The following is a 14,557-nucleotide window of genomic DNA, read 5'->3' as shown; positions in this document are numbered from 1 at the left end:
ATGCAACCCTGTACCATCAGAGATGCAGGCTTTAGAAAGTGTATGCTGGTGAAAAGGTGGATGTCCGCTCTACTCTTTAGTCCACAGAACATGGTGTCCATGGTTTCCAAAAAGAATTTCAAATTTTGATTAATCTGACCACAGAACAGTTTTCCATTTTGCCTCAATCCTTTTTAAATAAGCTTTGGCCCAGAGAAGACTGCAGCGCTTATGGCTTCTTCTTTTCATAATACAGCTTTAGCTTGCATTTGTGGGTGGCACAGTGAACTGTGTTGACAGACAATGATTGGATGGAAGTGTTCCTGAGCCCATGCAGTGATTTCAAGTCCATAGTCGTACCTGTTTTTAATGCAGTGCTGCACCAGCATCCAATACTGATCTTTAGCCTTGTCCCTTGCTCACAGAGTTTTCAATAGATTCTCTGAATTTTTTGATGATATTATGGGCTGGAGATGGTGGGATATTCAAAGTCTTCACATGTTGACCCTGAGGAACACTTTTCTGAAATTCTTCCACAATTTTTTGATTGTTGAACCTCTATCCATCTTTACTTCTGAGAGACTCTGCCTCTCTGAAGTGCTCCTTTATACATAGTCATGTGACTTACCTGTTACTAATCTGCCCAATTAGTTGCAAAATGCTTCCAGATGTTTTTTCATTAGTCATTTACTCTCCAGCTTTTTGTTGTCCTGTCCCTACTTTTTTGAGATGTGTCCCTGCCATCAAATTAAAGGTAAAACAATATTTTTCATGAAATGGTCATATGTCTCAGTTCCATCATTTGTATGTTGTTTATGTTTTATTGTGAATAAAATATGGCTTATGAGGTTTGGCATTCTATTTTAAACATTTTACACTGTGGCCCATTTTTTAAAATTGGAGTTGTGCCTCTTTATTATTGCGAACATACCTTTTTATTCATTCATTTTATTTTCATTTATATTTTTGTAAATTATTGCATATATTTTCAGTGTTAAAGTATCTTTCTTATACACAGCATCATTCAAAGTGGCTGACCAGTTCTGATTGGCTGGAGTGGTTTGTGTGATTTTTTTTTTTTTTTGTTTTCAATTATAGGATTTTTATTTAAAAAGAGAATAGATCATTTGGATATGCAATGATTAATTCTCTTATTGTCTCATGTTGTGTCATTGCAGTCCATATCCTACTCTGATTGGCTGAACAGTTTGGTGACAGGGGACCGCTTCGGTGAGGTCATATTCACCTTGTTTCCTCTCATGAGCTACACTCAAATCTACGTCAAACGCTCCAAGGACAGACGATTTGTAAGTTTAATATTTCTGTAGTTTATTCTTTTCCTTGTACTCTCTTTCACCTTTCTACAGTCTGCTGTAGTCTAAAGTTAAATTATTGTTTTAATAAAGATTTATTTGAAGAGGTTGAAGTGACAGAGGGGATTTCATCTGAAGTCATGCTAACAGTCCTTACATTTCTGTTTTTACTGAACTTTCCTCAGCCTGTCTACCTCACATCTATGGTGCCTTTTGACTCCGCCAATGAAGGAAATCAGGGGGTGAGAGGAGGAAGTGAGGAGGAAGAGGGAAATGCTGTTGAACAGCAGGAAGAAGAAGCAACAGAAGGAGAAAACGAGAACAATGAAAACACACAAGAAGGAGGAAGAGCTAAAAAGGATAAAAACCCTCCTCTGCAGTCCCACTTATACCAAGAGGTTGCAAAGAAATACTTCATCCATCATACAGACAGCAACATGGTGAGTAAAATTTAAGTCACTGAGTGATTTTACACTTTAAAACACATTAAAAGCAAAGAAAAAGACATAAATATGAACAATATAGTTCAATTTTATGACAAAGCTTCCAGAAAAAGTTGGGACGTTGTTTAAAATGCAAATAAGAATAGAATACACTGATATGCAAATACTTTTCAAGCTTTATTCAATTGAACCCAGCACAAAGAAGAGATATTTAACATTCAAATTGATAAACTTCATTGTTTTCTTAAAGGTATCATAATTATGATTGATGTGGTGTGCCATGACACCGTTATAGCTGTTGTTAAACAGCATGTTAAAGGCTATACCTGAATATGTAGAGGTAGAGAACACCAAATAAACCGTTTCATATGTGAAAAAATGTGAAAAAGGCCATGAGCTAAAATGCATCTGTTTAATAAAGTTGTTCCCCAAACTTCTTCTATTTATGAAGCTTTCTGTTTCCACAGGGTTCAAAATGTTGCAGGTAAAAATAAACGCAGTACAAAAACGCTTCTGGTTTGTGCTTTTCAAAGTAAAAGACCACAGCATAGCATTTCTTAGGAGAAATTCCCTTCATTTGTACAGAATACTATTATTTTGAAAAGCTACTGGCACGCTTCCACTGTACACTGAATCCAGTCAATTGTAGGGAGTTTCATTGAGGTAAAACTAAGGAGGAATGAAAGAGCTTTGACAGCAGGGAGACAAAACCAACACGCAGAAAACTCATGTCTAGTATGAAAGCTATTATGGCAGCAACAGCTGCAATCAGCAAAACATACTGCCAGTCTGGAAAACCGGTTACTGCAGAGGAACAGCGAGGGGTAGTTGTGACATCACAGTACCAGTGCAGACGAAAACATGGCGGCCTCCTGTTTTGAGTTTATAAGCTCAAATTAATTCAAAATGCAGATATCTAGGATATCTAGTGAGTTTTTTTGTTCAATTTACATATGAGAGGTAGAAATACAGTATCTATCCCAAAAGATGAACTTGTCTGACCATGCAGGGTTCCTTTTAACACTAACAAGTGTTAGTGTAGCTCAACACGTACTTTTTAGCGTTAGAAATTTAGTCTCTCAGTGTACCATTCTCGGAAGATAAAAGATTTCCTTTAATTTTCATAGTCGGCTTTTAATTGTTATAATTTTGGTCAGTACTAACATTGCACAATATTTGTCATAGTTATTAAAACTTTCCATCTGATGTGAAACATTGTAAAGTCAGGGGCTCTCTGATAAAGATGGAGCAAAGATCCTTATGCAGAATTTGAAAGCATCTATCTATATAAGTTAACTTTGCATCCTGTCCTGTATTTCAGGCACTGCCACAAGTAGGAAGTCTAAAACTCAGTGGATAACTTCACTCATGGTGCAGATGTATCTTACATCAATAACAACAACAAGAAACATGAGCAAATACAACACAACAGTGAAAACTGCACAACAGGCAACTAGCTAACTAACACTAAATGCATTAACACTGTCAACTAACTTCAACACAAGGCAATTTAAATCAGAATGGAGTTTAAGTGACACTTAGGGGCTTAAAATCAACTCTGAAATGTTTAAGCCTGAGATTTCAGCACTCCAGGTTTTGCTGTGTACATATATTTATAAAAATAAAGTTAATTTTTACTTTAAATATCTTGTTTTTGTGCAGTATTTACGTTAATGTAGTTTGAAAAAGATTTCCAAATCATTATATTCTGATTTTTCCCCACATTTTACACACCATCCCAACTTTTTTGCAGGCAGGGTTTGTGCGTTTTTGGGTGATGTTGAAATTTGTTTAGTGACCCTCAAAGTATCACTAATTTATGATCTCCATTAATGTGATTTTGTCTTTTTCTAGTAGTAACACTTCTTGTAATGAAAGAATGTGGGAAACAAGAAGGGTTGAGATTAAGTCACTCATTAATTATAATTAAACAGGTCATTGCTGCATATTTCATACTAATGATCTTTTAATTTTACAGCTTATATTAATAGTTTCCTTTGACTCCCCAGCTGACCTTCGTAGGTATCGAGAGGCGACCTGTGTGGAAACGCATGTGCGACACTGAGGGGAAGTTGAAGCTGAACCTGGATGAGATGCCACTGGCTACTCTGCACAAGGTATTTACACACACAGCCACTCAGTGCAGGAGTCATCAACCTCCTGCAGCAGCTCAACATGTAGTCGGAGGGGGTGATAAGATAAACACAAGAATGGCAACAGAGGTGAGAGATGGGAGGAGAGCCTCTTCCTCCTCCCTCTTCCTTCTCTTCCTCTGATGGGCGGCTATAAAGACGGGCTGAATGTAATGATGTGTAAAATGAGAAAAATGTCACCCCTGCTGGAAGGAGGGAGGGGGAGATGGAGAGCAGCCATTGAAGGATTTGATGTGTTTAATTTTAAGAGTAGAGGCTGCGGCGTCACCCTCTGGGATGAGATGATGGACGGGCACTTCACGGGACCAGTTCAAAAACAAAACCCCATCGGCATTTTTTTTCCTGAGGGGGATAAATGGATTAGAGTAGGGGGGAAGAGACTAACTCGTCAAAAGGAAGAGAAAAATAAAAGAAGAGGCACACCGGGAGGATTTATAGTGATGAAGAGGGGGATAGATGGGCGCCAGTAATATCGGAAGGAGGAGCAGTAATATTGACCCACTGAGGGCTACAGCTGAGTCATTCGCTGAGGAAGATGGAACGGACAAATAAATATGTTTATAAAAGTATGCCTTGGCAAGAGTAGCAATAAATCACGATGAAATAAAAGTACTCATAAAGATAAATACTTGAAAAATAGTCTGGTAAGGTAGATATGATTTGTGGAGTCCCTCAGGGATCAATACTTGGTCCATTACAATAATTCCCAGATATGTGCCTCTGTGACATAAAGCTTGATATTTTGTGCTTCACCAAGAATGGAAATCTATTTCTCTATAAATAAGCCTTCAAAGCTGTTCAGTATTGTGGCTGTGTAGTATTTTTATCCTTTGAAATATGAAAAGAAATAATTCTGGTTGTATTAAACCTAGTGATGCACCAATCCAGGCATTTAAGCTTAAATATCAGTCTGATTCCTGGGCATTGGGCAAATTCAAACCTGTATTCCTTACTGTGGCAGTGAGACCAGGAATCTTCTGCAGGAATATGTATGTCTTGGGGAGCTGGTCTCTTTAAATTGTTTTAGTAGTAGATCAAAGGTAATTTTGCAAAGCCAATGGATTTGCCCGTTTCTGTGTTTCTCACTGGCAAATCCATCTTGCAGAGCTCCTGTCTTAACCGTTAGGGCCCGGTTAGAAAGTGACAGGACCAATCAGCGTCGAGGGGCAGTACTTTCAGGCGCAGCGGGTTCATGACGTAAGCAGGCAGCAAGAAGAGGCCGGTGAAACTATGGCAGAAGACATTAGCATGGATGCTGCTAAAGCACCAGTTTTATCAGAACTTGACATTTCTTTGTTAAAAGAAGAACAAAGAACAGCAGTGAGTTGTTTTCTTTGCGGAAATGATGTTTTTGCCCTTCTCTGATCAGGTTCAGCAAGAGCCTAATCGTTTTGTGGCTCTGCTTGGCCCACAGAGATGTGACAGACAGAACATTCATCCAACCACCCTCCTAGTGTTTTTTTTTTTTTTTAAAGGCTCTGCCCTTTCCCAATCACCGTCTATGAAAGGTTTTCCACATGGATGTGTGAAACAAATCTACCTGCCATGTCAGGTTAGATTAAAGGTGTTGGAGGAGGATGTACCAGCTTGTAGATGTTTTTGACTGATGACTTTATGCTCTGTGACTCAAAAGTTGGTTGATCTGTGTTTGTGTTTTTTCTGTCTGTAACTGTGCATGTGCTGCTGCCGGTCTTGGCCAGAACACCCTTGTAAATGAGATTCATAGTCTCAATGAAGTTTTCCTGGTTAAATAATTCCAACTAAATAAACATGTCCTAGGGGTTTGGTCGCACCCCACGTTTGCAGACAGTCCAGTCTCAAGTTGGGCCTGTCGCTCATTTCCCACATGAATATCTCTACTCCCTCATCCCTGATTCCAACTCTATCTGCTGTCCTATCTACATAATAAAGCATTTAAATGCCCAAAATAAAAATGTTTGAAAGAATAGCCACAGTAATGAAAATTACGTGGATGAAATTCTTTCAAAAGTTGTAGATATTGTTTGCAAAAGAAAAAAACTGAACATTTTTCATCTTTGTTCTTCCTCTCCTTAGGTGCGTTTTAACCCAAACATGCTCAGCCACACATGGTTGGCCACTGGGGGACAGACGGGACTGGTGAGACTGATCAACCTGAGGGGAATGATTGGCTCAGAAAGCAAGAAGCTGATGAGTGAGAGTCGCGCTCACTTCAGCAAACTCTACTCCAGGAACGAGCAGGATGAGCCCGTCCAGACTGTGACAGAAGAGCTATAGCAGGAGATCAGCTTCATCCAGAGACAGAATGTGGAGAATAGGTAGGAGTATAACAACAGCACTGCAAACAAAACAAAAAAAATTCAAGATAATACTATTTAATTATTCCATAAGGGATACTGATATGATGGCCATGTATGATTGGTTCAGTTCTGTTCAAAGTAATCAAAAGCCAGCCTTAATACTTGACCAAGCATCAATTTATCTCAGATTCCAAATGAGAAACAATAAATTATTTCCAGGTTTTTTAACACAATGGCTTAAAAATTCTTTGTACTCACCTCCAATAAGGTAAAATCTTGCCTGAAAGGGCTTCAAGTTAATGAAAAAAACTACAATGTTCATTCTGTAACACTGTCAACACATGATAAAAATTAAAATTACCCGTAAAAAGGTTGAGTAAAACAGGATTAACTATATTTTTCCATTGTTCTTCACAAAAACGCCATTAAAAGTATGATTGGTAAATGTTTCTTTACGTCCAGTAACCCCTGATAAAAAAGTGCCTTATTTATAATATGTTGAATTAGCCCTGTCCACCTCCTAGTTATTGATTTAGAGTTGGGTTTCAGTTGCTCCAGTATCTCTTATTTAACCACAAGCTGCAAACAGCAGAAATGGCAGCAGTCCAAAGTGATAGAAATGCAAATAACAGGCTTCCTTTAAAATGATCATCAATCATGTTTTTTTTTTTGTTTTGGTTTGGTTTTTTTTTTGCTTGCTTCTTGTGGTTAAAGTTGTCAGTGAACCTCCATGCATGTCATTACACTGTGACATCACTGCTGGATGGTTACAGGATGCAGAGGACTTACACCTTGGAAACAGGCTGGAGTTTTCTGAAAGAGTGGCCACAGACAAAGCATGAAGAGGATGCATTTATAACAACAGAACAGTAAAATTACAGGGCCACTGAAGGGACTTAGGCTAAAATAAATAAGCATTTAAACCTCTTGGGCCCAGAAAAATATGTTGTGACAGGTTTGAATGTTTTTGCACACAACAAAGTCCAAGAGAACTTTTCTCCTGTAAGAAACCTGATGCGTACACCAGATAGTTTCTGGTGCACACTAGATAGTTTTGAGGGCACACTAGATAGCTCCTGGTGCACACTGAATAGCTTCTGGTGTGCATTAGATAGCTTCTGGTGTGCACTAGATAGCTTCTGGTGCACACTAGATAGCTTCTGGTGCACACTAGATAGCTTCTGGTGCACACTAGATAGTTTCTGGTGCACACTAGATAGTTTCTAGGGCACACTCGATAGTATCTAGTGCACACTAAATATTATCTGGTACACACTTGATAGTTTTTAGTGCACACTAGATAGTTTCCAGCACACTAGCTGGTTGTGCACTCTAGATAGTTTCTAGTGCACGCTAGATATTTTCTAGGGCACACTAGATAGTTTCTGGTGAAAACAAGATAGTTTCTGGTGCACACTAGATAGTTTCTAGTGCACGCTTGCTAATTTTGATTAGGTTTGAATTCATTATTTAGTACCACATTCCAGTGCAGTTTCATGTCTTCAGGTTTGCTGACTTCACCAGTGATGAGAATGGCAGTTATCATTCTTTAGGCTGGCTGGTCAATCAATAACAGAACTTGTGTTTGTCGTCCAGTCTTTGGAGTGGGTTTCTTCGAAATGCTTTTATTTAAAACAACCTCAAAATACTTTAAATCTCTCCCAACTGTGTATTGCTGTCTTGTTAATAAATCAGCAACAGAAAGCTGGAAAGTCTTCTCTTGTGTCCTTTAGGGGTTTCTGCTGCTGAATTTGTGTAATTTTTCTTTCTTGTATGTCAAAAACAACTCAGGATTCAACTGAGAGGAAATACTTGAATTTTATATGGTGAATGCTGAATGTAAGGTTTGTAAATATCCAAATTTTAAGTCTTTTCTTTCATTGTTCCTTTCTTTATCTGTTCAGCTTCTTCTTGCTGTTGTTTCTCTGATTTAAAAGTTTATGTTCTTTATTTTTATATTTAATTATAAGTATCAAAGAAACAGATATTTTTTACAGGCACATCTGTGTCTTTTTTAAACATTATCTGAAACTTAAGTTATTCTAGATTTTAGTGAAAATGTTTTGTTAGATTTTTCAATTGTTTGCAGTCATTGTAAAAATTATGTTGTAAAACTGTCATTTACAATATTATCAATGACTTTTATTTTGATAGTTTTTCCAACTGTTTACAAACCTCAGAAGTCCTTTCCTCTTCAGTAAACATAGTGATGTTTTCAGTCATCTTTTACAACTTAATCAGACATTTCTTAGTCATAAAAATGATCATCAAAGCATCAAAATGTACCACACTTATTCTGTTTTTCCTTTACTCTTGTGTTTTTTGTATGTGAATTATAATAAATGGTTTTGTAATAAAACAAAAATGTCAACATCAATGACAGAGCAGAGCTTGTTAAAGTTCTCTTTATATGTTTATAAAAATATTTATGAAACTGATGAACATCATGGGCTTTGAACAAAAGCCCTGACACAGATTTTCCTGGACCTTGTGAGGAGATTTATTTTGACAATATTAATTTTATAATTTTATATATATATATATATATATATATATATATATATATATATATATATATATTTTTTTTTTTTTTTTTTTTTTTTTAATAAGGTACTTGGCAATGGTTGTGGCGTTAGCCTCCAGAGAGTTCAGTGTTTGGTGCCCTTTGCAGACCGTTTTTTAGGCCTGTACAGTATGGCCCACTGCCCCATGTGTAAAAATAATCTTTATATCAAATTTAGATGAGCATATTTCCTGTTTTACTTGGCCTATTAACATCAAACAAAAACGGACAAAAAGCTTAAAGATCACGCTTTCCACACAAAGTGACTGCAATGCAAAATGTAGCTTTGTTTTGCCATCATGTGACAATAACAGCGGATGATGAAATCACAACGACATGATTGTGGACCCTGAATGGTTAAGATAATTATTTGGGTTAAAAAGCTAGATTTAGCACTTTTTATTCCTACTGTCAACTCTGTCAGATGATAGTGTTGTTCATTTATAAAAAATGCATTATCATACGTTTATTTTATTCTGCTTATTTGCTGAAATAACAGCTAATCTATATGCAATAGTTACTAATTTATTTAAAAGATTTGTTTAATGTGATTAAAATTAAATATTAAGTTAGGGACTTTAAAACAAATCTGAGATAAGATACTTAATGTGAATAAAAAAGTAAAAATAATGCATCTTATTTCTTAATATCATTATTAGACATTAGACTACAAAACCTTGGAATTCATCTTGAATCAATAAAATAGAAAATAAATAAATTGAGATGACAAAAATCAGAATATGACTAGCGAAAGTCATACTTTGTGAAAAAAAATGTTGAATTTAAATTTTGTCTTAACACAACTGCCCGTTGAGACCTCAGCCTTCATAAAAATCCACTACAAACTATTGCAGTAAAACAGAAGTCATGATTGGAACCTGTTTTATCTCTTTTCTCAAGATTTAGTGATATTTCTCTTGCAGTTTTTTTTATATGAAAATATACAGACATAAAACAAAGGTTGGCAATTAAATTTGACACTTAAACCTACAGTGTAGTTGTGGGAAACAAACTGATTAATGTGCCTTACAATTGATTAATTCTGAGGTCAAAATTTCCTCTTTTAAAGGTTTTCTGGGGGAATTATTTTTCCAAGTTAGACCACACATGGCACAACCATGTAAAACATTTTCAACAACACATGTTTAGTTAGTGGACTATGTCCCAGTTTGGAGCATGATTGGACCAAAAACACCTGATATAAAAAATAAAAGGGGTGAAACTGACTAATTTTATACCCACTTTCCTCATCATTATGTGTCAGTTTTTGCAAATTTTCCAGAGAACTTGTGAAATTACTTCTTTATCATGGCAAAAGTAGCCCTTTATTGCAAGAAAAGGAGATTAATTAGTTGAAATATTTATCAAAAAATTTAAATTTACTCAATGTCACAATAAAACAGGGTAAAATGAAAAGGTAGTGATGCATGTCCAATAAGGACTTCAGGACTTTTGCCACCATTTTTTCTTTTCAGACACCTAGTCACGACCAACTGAAAACTCAGTGACCCACTTTTGGGTCCCGACCCACCAGTTGACAACCACTGATCTATAGGTTAGATAAATGATCATTAGTCTGTGTATGGTGTTTTAATTTGAAATGTAAAGCATTTAAAGAACTCCCAGCTTCTTTCCATCTTCTGCACTCTTTTATTTCACTTTAAAAAATAAAATAATTCTTTCCACACATAAATAAAATCTCAAACACCACAGATGTGAGGTGGATTTATGCAACATTACCAGAACACGTAGACAAATCTGACCATTTAAAGATCAAATGTACAAGTGAGATAAATTATATCCATATTTACACATGTACACACTGAATCATACACAGAAAATACACCATATTTGACATATTTACAAGAGTCACACAAAGCAAAACTGTCACAGACATCAACAGCACAATACAGAGCATTCTCAGACATTAGACGTCCATAATGAACAAACACAAACCGATTCTTTATGGGTTTCATCATCAGACTGTAAAGAAACTGTGGCTTCAGTTTGGCACTAAAGAGAACTCCTGTTTCAAAGCTAGCTCAGTAAAATGCATTGGTCTGTATTTTACATTCACTTTGTTTCAACCTCAGAGCTGTTGGTTCCACTTTGACTCTGATTTTACATTATTTTAAAAAGAAAACATGTATTTAAATATACAGAATCTCCTTAGAAAGTGGTGAAAATATATCATTTTAAAGAAGAAATCTTTGATTAATTCTCCGTGTGGTATATCAACGTCTTCTGATTGGCAGTTGAACAAGAGACTTTAAACTGTACATGATATCGATCAACAGCAAACAACCATGCAAGTTTTTGGACCAGAATGGATGTCGAATCAGAGTTTACAATGTACAAATGATCCGGTCTTTGCGAGCAACTGACAACATCCACACTTACAGTAGCTGTGAAACATTACAGGCATGTCAACAGGCTTTTGGCTTTTCTTTTGGGTGATAAATAATAGAAATAATTAACTTTTAGGCAAAATTAGTGATCTGTAACAACAACAAGAAGCCAAAGTTCAGTGAAAATTCATGTGTTTTTGTGGTCCCTAGAAATTCTGATGATGTTAATGACACAATGATCGTTCTCAGAGCCCAAACATTGACCGAACATATCAGTGAAATCTAAAGTCAGATTTTTCAAAGAGAACATTTAAAACTAGAAAAACACTCAGAGAGCGCAGACCTCCGCCATTAGCCATATCTTCTAATGGTGGAGAATCCTTTAAAAAAAATTCCTTGATTGTCCCAATGTGCCCCCTACCACGGCATTCGCCAATTACTCCCTCCCCAGTGGGTAGAAACACGGTGAGGCAAAGCATTGGCTTCGTTACGGGAGGACTGTCATGGTGGAAGCGTTGCCTGCTGGTGCCAACAGATGCACTGACAGTCTCACCCATGCTCTCACTGAACAACTGGAAGTCATGGCAGAGGGTGAATATTCCTCTATTCCTCCCAGCATTGTGAGTATTCTTGTTACAAATCGCTGTCTTTCTCTCTGTTACGCTCTGACTTGTCTCCTCGACTGGGTGTGCATCTTTCCAACTCTATAAACCCCAAAACTTGGAAAAGAAACACACCCACAAAGGCTGCTGGGATTGAAGTTACTCATGTCCGCCATTTCCTGGTGTAAAGTGGTAACAGCGCATACCTCCGCCATTAGCCCTATCTCCCAATAGTACGGAATCCTTTAAAAAAATTCCGGATGGTGATCCAGATCACTTCCAAAATCTAATCAGTTCTTCCTTATGCCATTTCGGACATTTCCTGAAAATTTCATGAAAATCCTTCCATGACTTTTTGAGTTATTTTGCTAACAAACGAACAAACCCACCCGATCACATAACCTCCTTGGTGGAGGTAACTAATCATGTCAACGTGCAACTAAAGCATGCAGTAAAGGGCAGTTTTCTGTTTATAAAGATTATTCCTGCTCCTCAGAGGATGAACATCTTGAACTATACTGAGCTAAAGACAGATTTATTTGTGTCCTTAACAGCACCTATAAAAACTGTTCACCACCTTGGGTGTTATACTCTTTTAATGACTTTATACACCAGTAAGGGTCAGTAAAATTTGGCTTTTTTTTGCCAGAATAAAAAACATAAACTTGTTTGAAGTCAAACTAAAAAAAGATTTCTACAAAGTAATGTCAATTTTTGCATACAAGCCTTCAAGGGCCGACTGCTGAAAGGCATCCCCACAGCATGATGCTGCCACCACCGTGATTCAGAGTGGGGGTGTTCATTGTTTGGTGTCCACCAAACATAGCATTTGTCTGATGGCCAAAAAACAGCGTTTTGGTCTTATCACACCTAAGAACTTTCTTCCACTTGACAATGGAGTCTCCCACATGCCTTCTGATGAACTCACTGTATGAAGAGTCTGAAGCTTGTAACTCCTTCAGAGTAGTCATAGGTGATTTATACTTTTCTCGGAAGAGCTTGGAGTGTTCTTTTGTCTTCATGATGTTATGGTAGCCAGGAATACTGATTAACCAATGCCTGGACCTTCCAGACACAGGGGTGTTTATACTACAATCACTTGAGACACGTTCACTGCACTCAGGTGATCTCCATTTTACGAAGTGTGAGACTACTAGCACAGATTGGCTACACCTCTGTTAAATTAGGTCAGTCACTTTAAAAGGGTGAATATTTAGCAGTCACTTATTTTACTTTACACATTTTTATTTCATTGACGTTACTTTGCAGAAATCTGTTTTTGTTAGATTTAGATTGTGCATCAGCTTCAGAAATCAATCACTTTAAACTAAGTATCTTTGGTCTGAACTGGGCTTACTGTTCAGGTTGGAGGGACAGAAAAAGTTTGGGAACCTCTGCATAATGACATTGACTTCTATCTGCTGTGGATGCTTCTGTTGTCTTAACCAGTCATTAAAGACAAAAAGAAAATGACTTTTTAAAGACTTCAACAAAGTCCAGTTGGCTTCATGATTAAACTTAGAGAACTGAGGGTGTATAGTGCTTTTATGTCCATATTTGAAATCCAATAAATTGGATTAGGATGGCTAGATAAAAGCTTGTTAGGCAAAGATGGATGATAACATTAAAGCTTCAGACAGAAAAAAGAGCTCAGATTGCAGCCAAAATGAATCAATTGACTTAAGCACTATTCTTCTCAGACTGCATTGTCTACTCTGAAAGAAGACAAATCTTTCTATTTGTCCTTCTGCTCTGTCATTATGGTGTCCGCTATTGGTCAAACTTTTGAAAAACAACGCTTAACAAAGTTTTTGTGTTAGCTGGAGAATGCCTGCAACGTCGCAATAAAACGTACACCAAAAAAAAAGCCCTTAATGAGAACACTTTGGAAGCTGTTTGTGTCTTAAACATCAACAACATATGAACCAACTCTCCTATTCCCATGGATGACCTTTCGTCTTTGGCATGATTTCACAAATAATAAAAACAGTAGAGTAGAGATGAACCGAGTCGTGATTTACAATATTGAAGACAGACACTAGAGCCAGCGTGGTAAAGTACAGTACTGTAAATGTTTAAAGGGACTCCTAAAGAAGCATTAAAGTCAGTATACTGTGAGTTTAAGACCAGCGTGAGAAGTCAGACATCACTATCAGGAACTGTTTTCAAAAGGCAGACAAAAGGCAGTTTATGATAAAAATGTGCCGTCAAATGGTTGATTTCTCTATTGTTTCATATTTTCTTAAAGCAAAAACCTGCAGTATGGGTAGAGAGGTCTGACTTTCCTTTGACTTTCATCCATCTTTCAGCACGCAACCTTATGAGACTTTGTGTCAATACATAGAGAACTTTCAGCAAATTAAAGCTTGTTGATGAAAAGCTGCCATTGAAGATTGATTGACATCTAGACTTGAGATAACTGGAAAGCAGATTAATGCATCAAAGACGACAGTGAGCTGCAAAGCGTGCAAGAGTTGGTGAATTTGAAACTAAAGGCATTAAAGTCATCCAGGTGTTTGTGGTTGGAGTTCACATCTGGTGCTCCATGCTAGTAGCTCCATATCAAGATTTGCATGACTTAACAGGATTTTCTGGTAGTTTTGAATGGGGGTCATATGAGGTACTTGGTCATGGCATTAGCCTCTAGGCATTTCAGCCTGTGTTGCTTCTTTGGGCTGGCCACAAACCAGACTAGTTTAAAATTTTAAACAGGTTTAAAGTGTGTGAGACCACAGACAAAAAGAAAAATTCAAACATTTTTTTCCTTGGAGCGTGCACAATAGACGACTCAGGCAGGCCATTATAAGACTAGAGACCGCACACCGGCCGACCTGCCAGTGACTTCAATGAAGAGCAGAGTTTCCAGAATCTCAGACA

At 37.1% G+C, this 14,557-nt stretch overlaps 1 protein-coding gene across 3 annotated transcripts in view; it reads left to right on the top strand.

Annotated features, from left to right (window-relative positions):
* gtf3c2 (general transcription factor IIIC, polypeptide 2, beta) overlaps positions 1-8,501 on the top strand; it is a 36,785-nt gene extending 28,284 nt beyond the window's left edge. For 2 of the 3 annotated variants that reach the window (XM_041805559.1, XM_041805561.1), the window contains exons 17-20: positions 1,158-1,286; positions 1,478-1,732; positions 3,745-3,852; positions 5,944-8,501. In XM_041805559.1, the coding sequence (XP_041661493.1) occupies positions 1,158-1,286; positions 1,478-1,732; positions 3,745-3,852; positions 5,944-6,144 (693 nt within the window). In that variant the 3' untranslated portion in view covers positions 6,145-8,501. The remainder of the gene's footprint in view (positions 1-1,157; positions 1,287-1,477; positions 1,733-3,744; positions 3,853-5,943) is intronic. The other variant, XM_041805560.1, reaches the window with a different exon arrangement.
* Positions 8,502-14,557: the final 6,056 nt, after the last annotated feature.

This window comes from Cheilinus undulatus, linkage group 14 (genome assembly GCF_018320785.1).
Source record: "Cheilinus undulatus linkage group 14, ASM1832078v1, whole genome shotgun sequence".
Taxonomy (NCBI): domain Eukaryota; kingdom Metazoa; phylum Chordata; class Actinopteri; order Labriformes; family Labridae; genus Cheilinus; species Cheilinus undulatus.
Note: the sequence above shows the minus strand (reverse complement) of the source record. Positions and strands in the feature narration are given on the sequence as shown.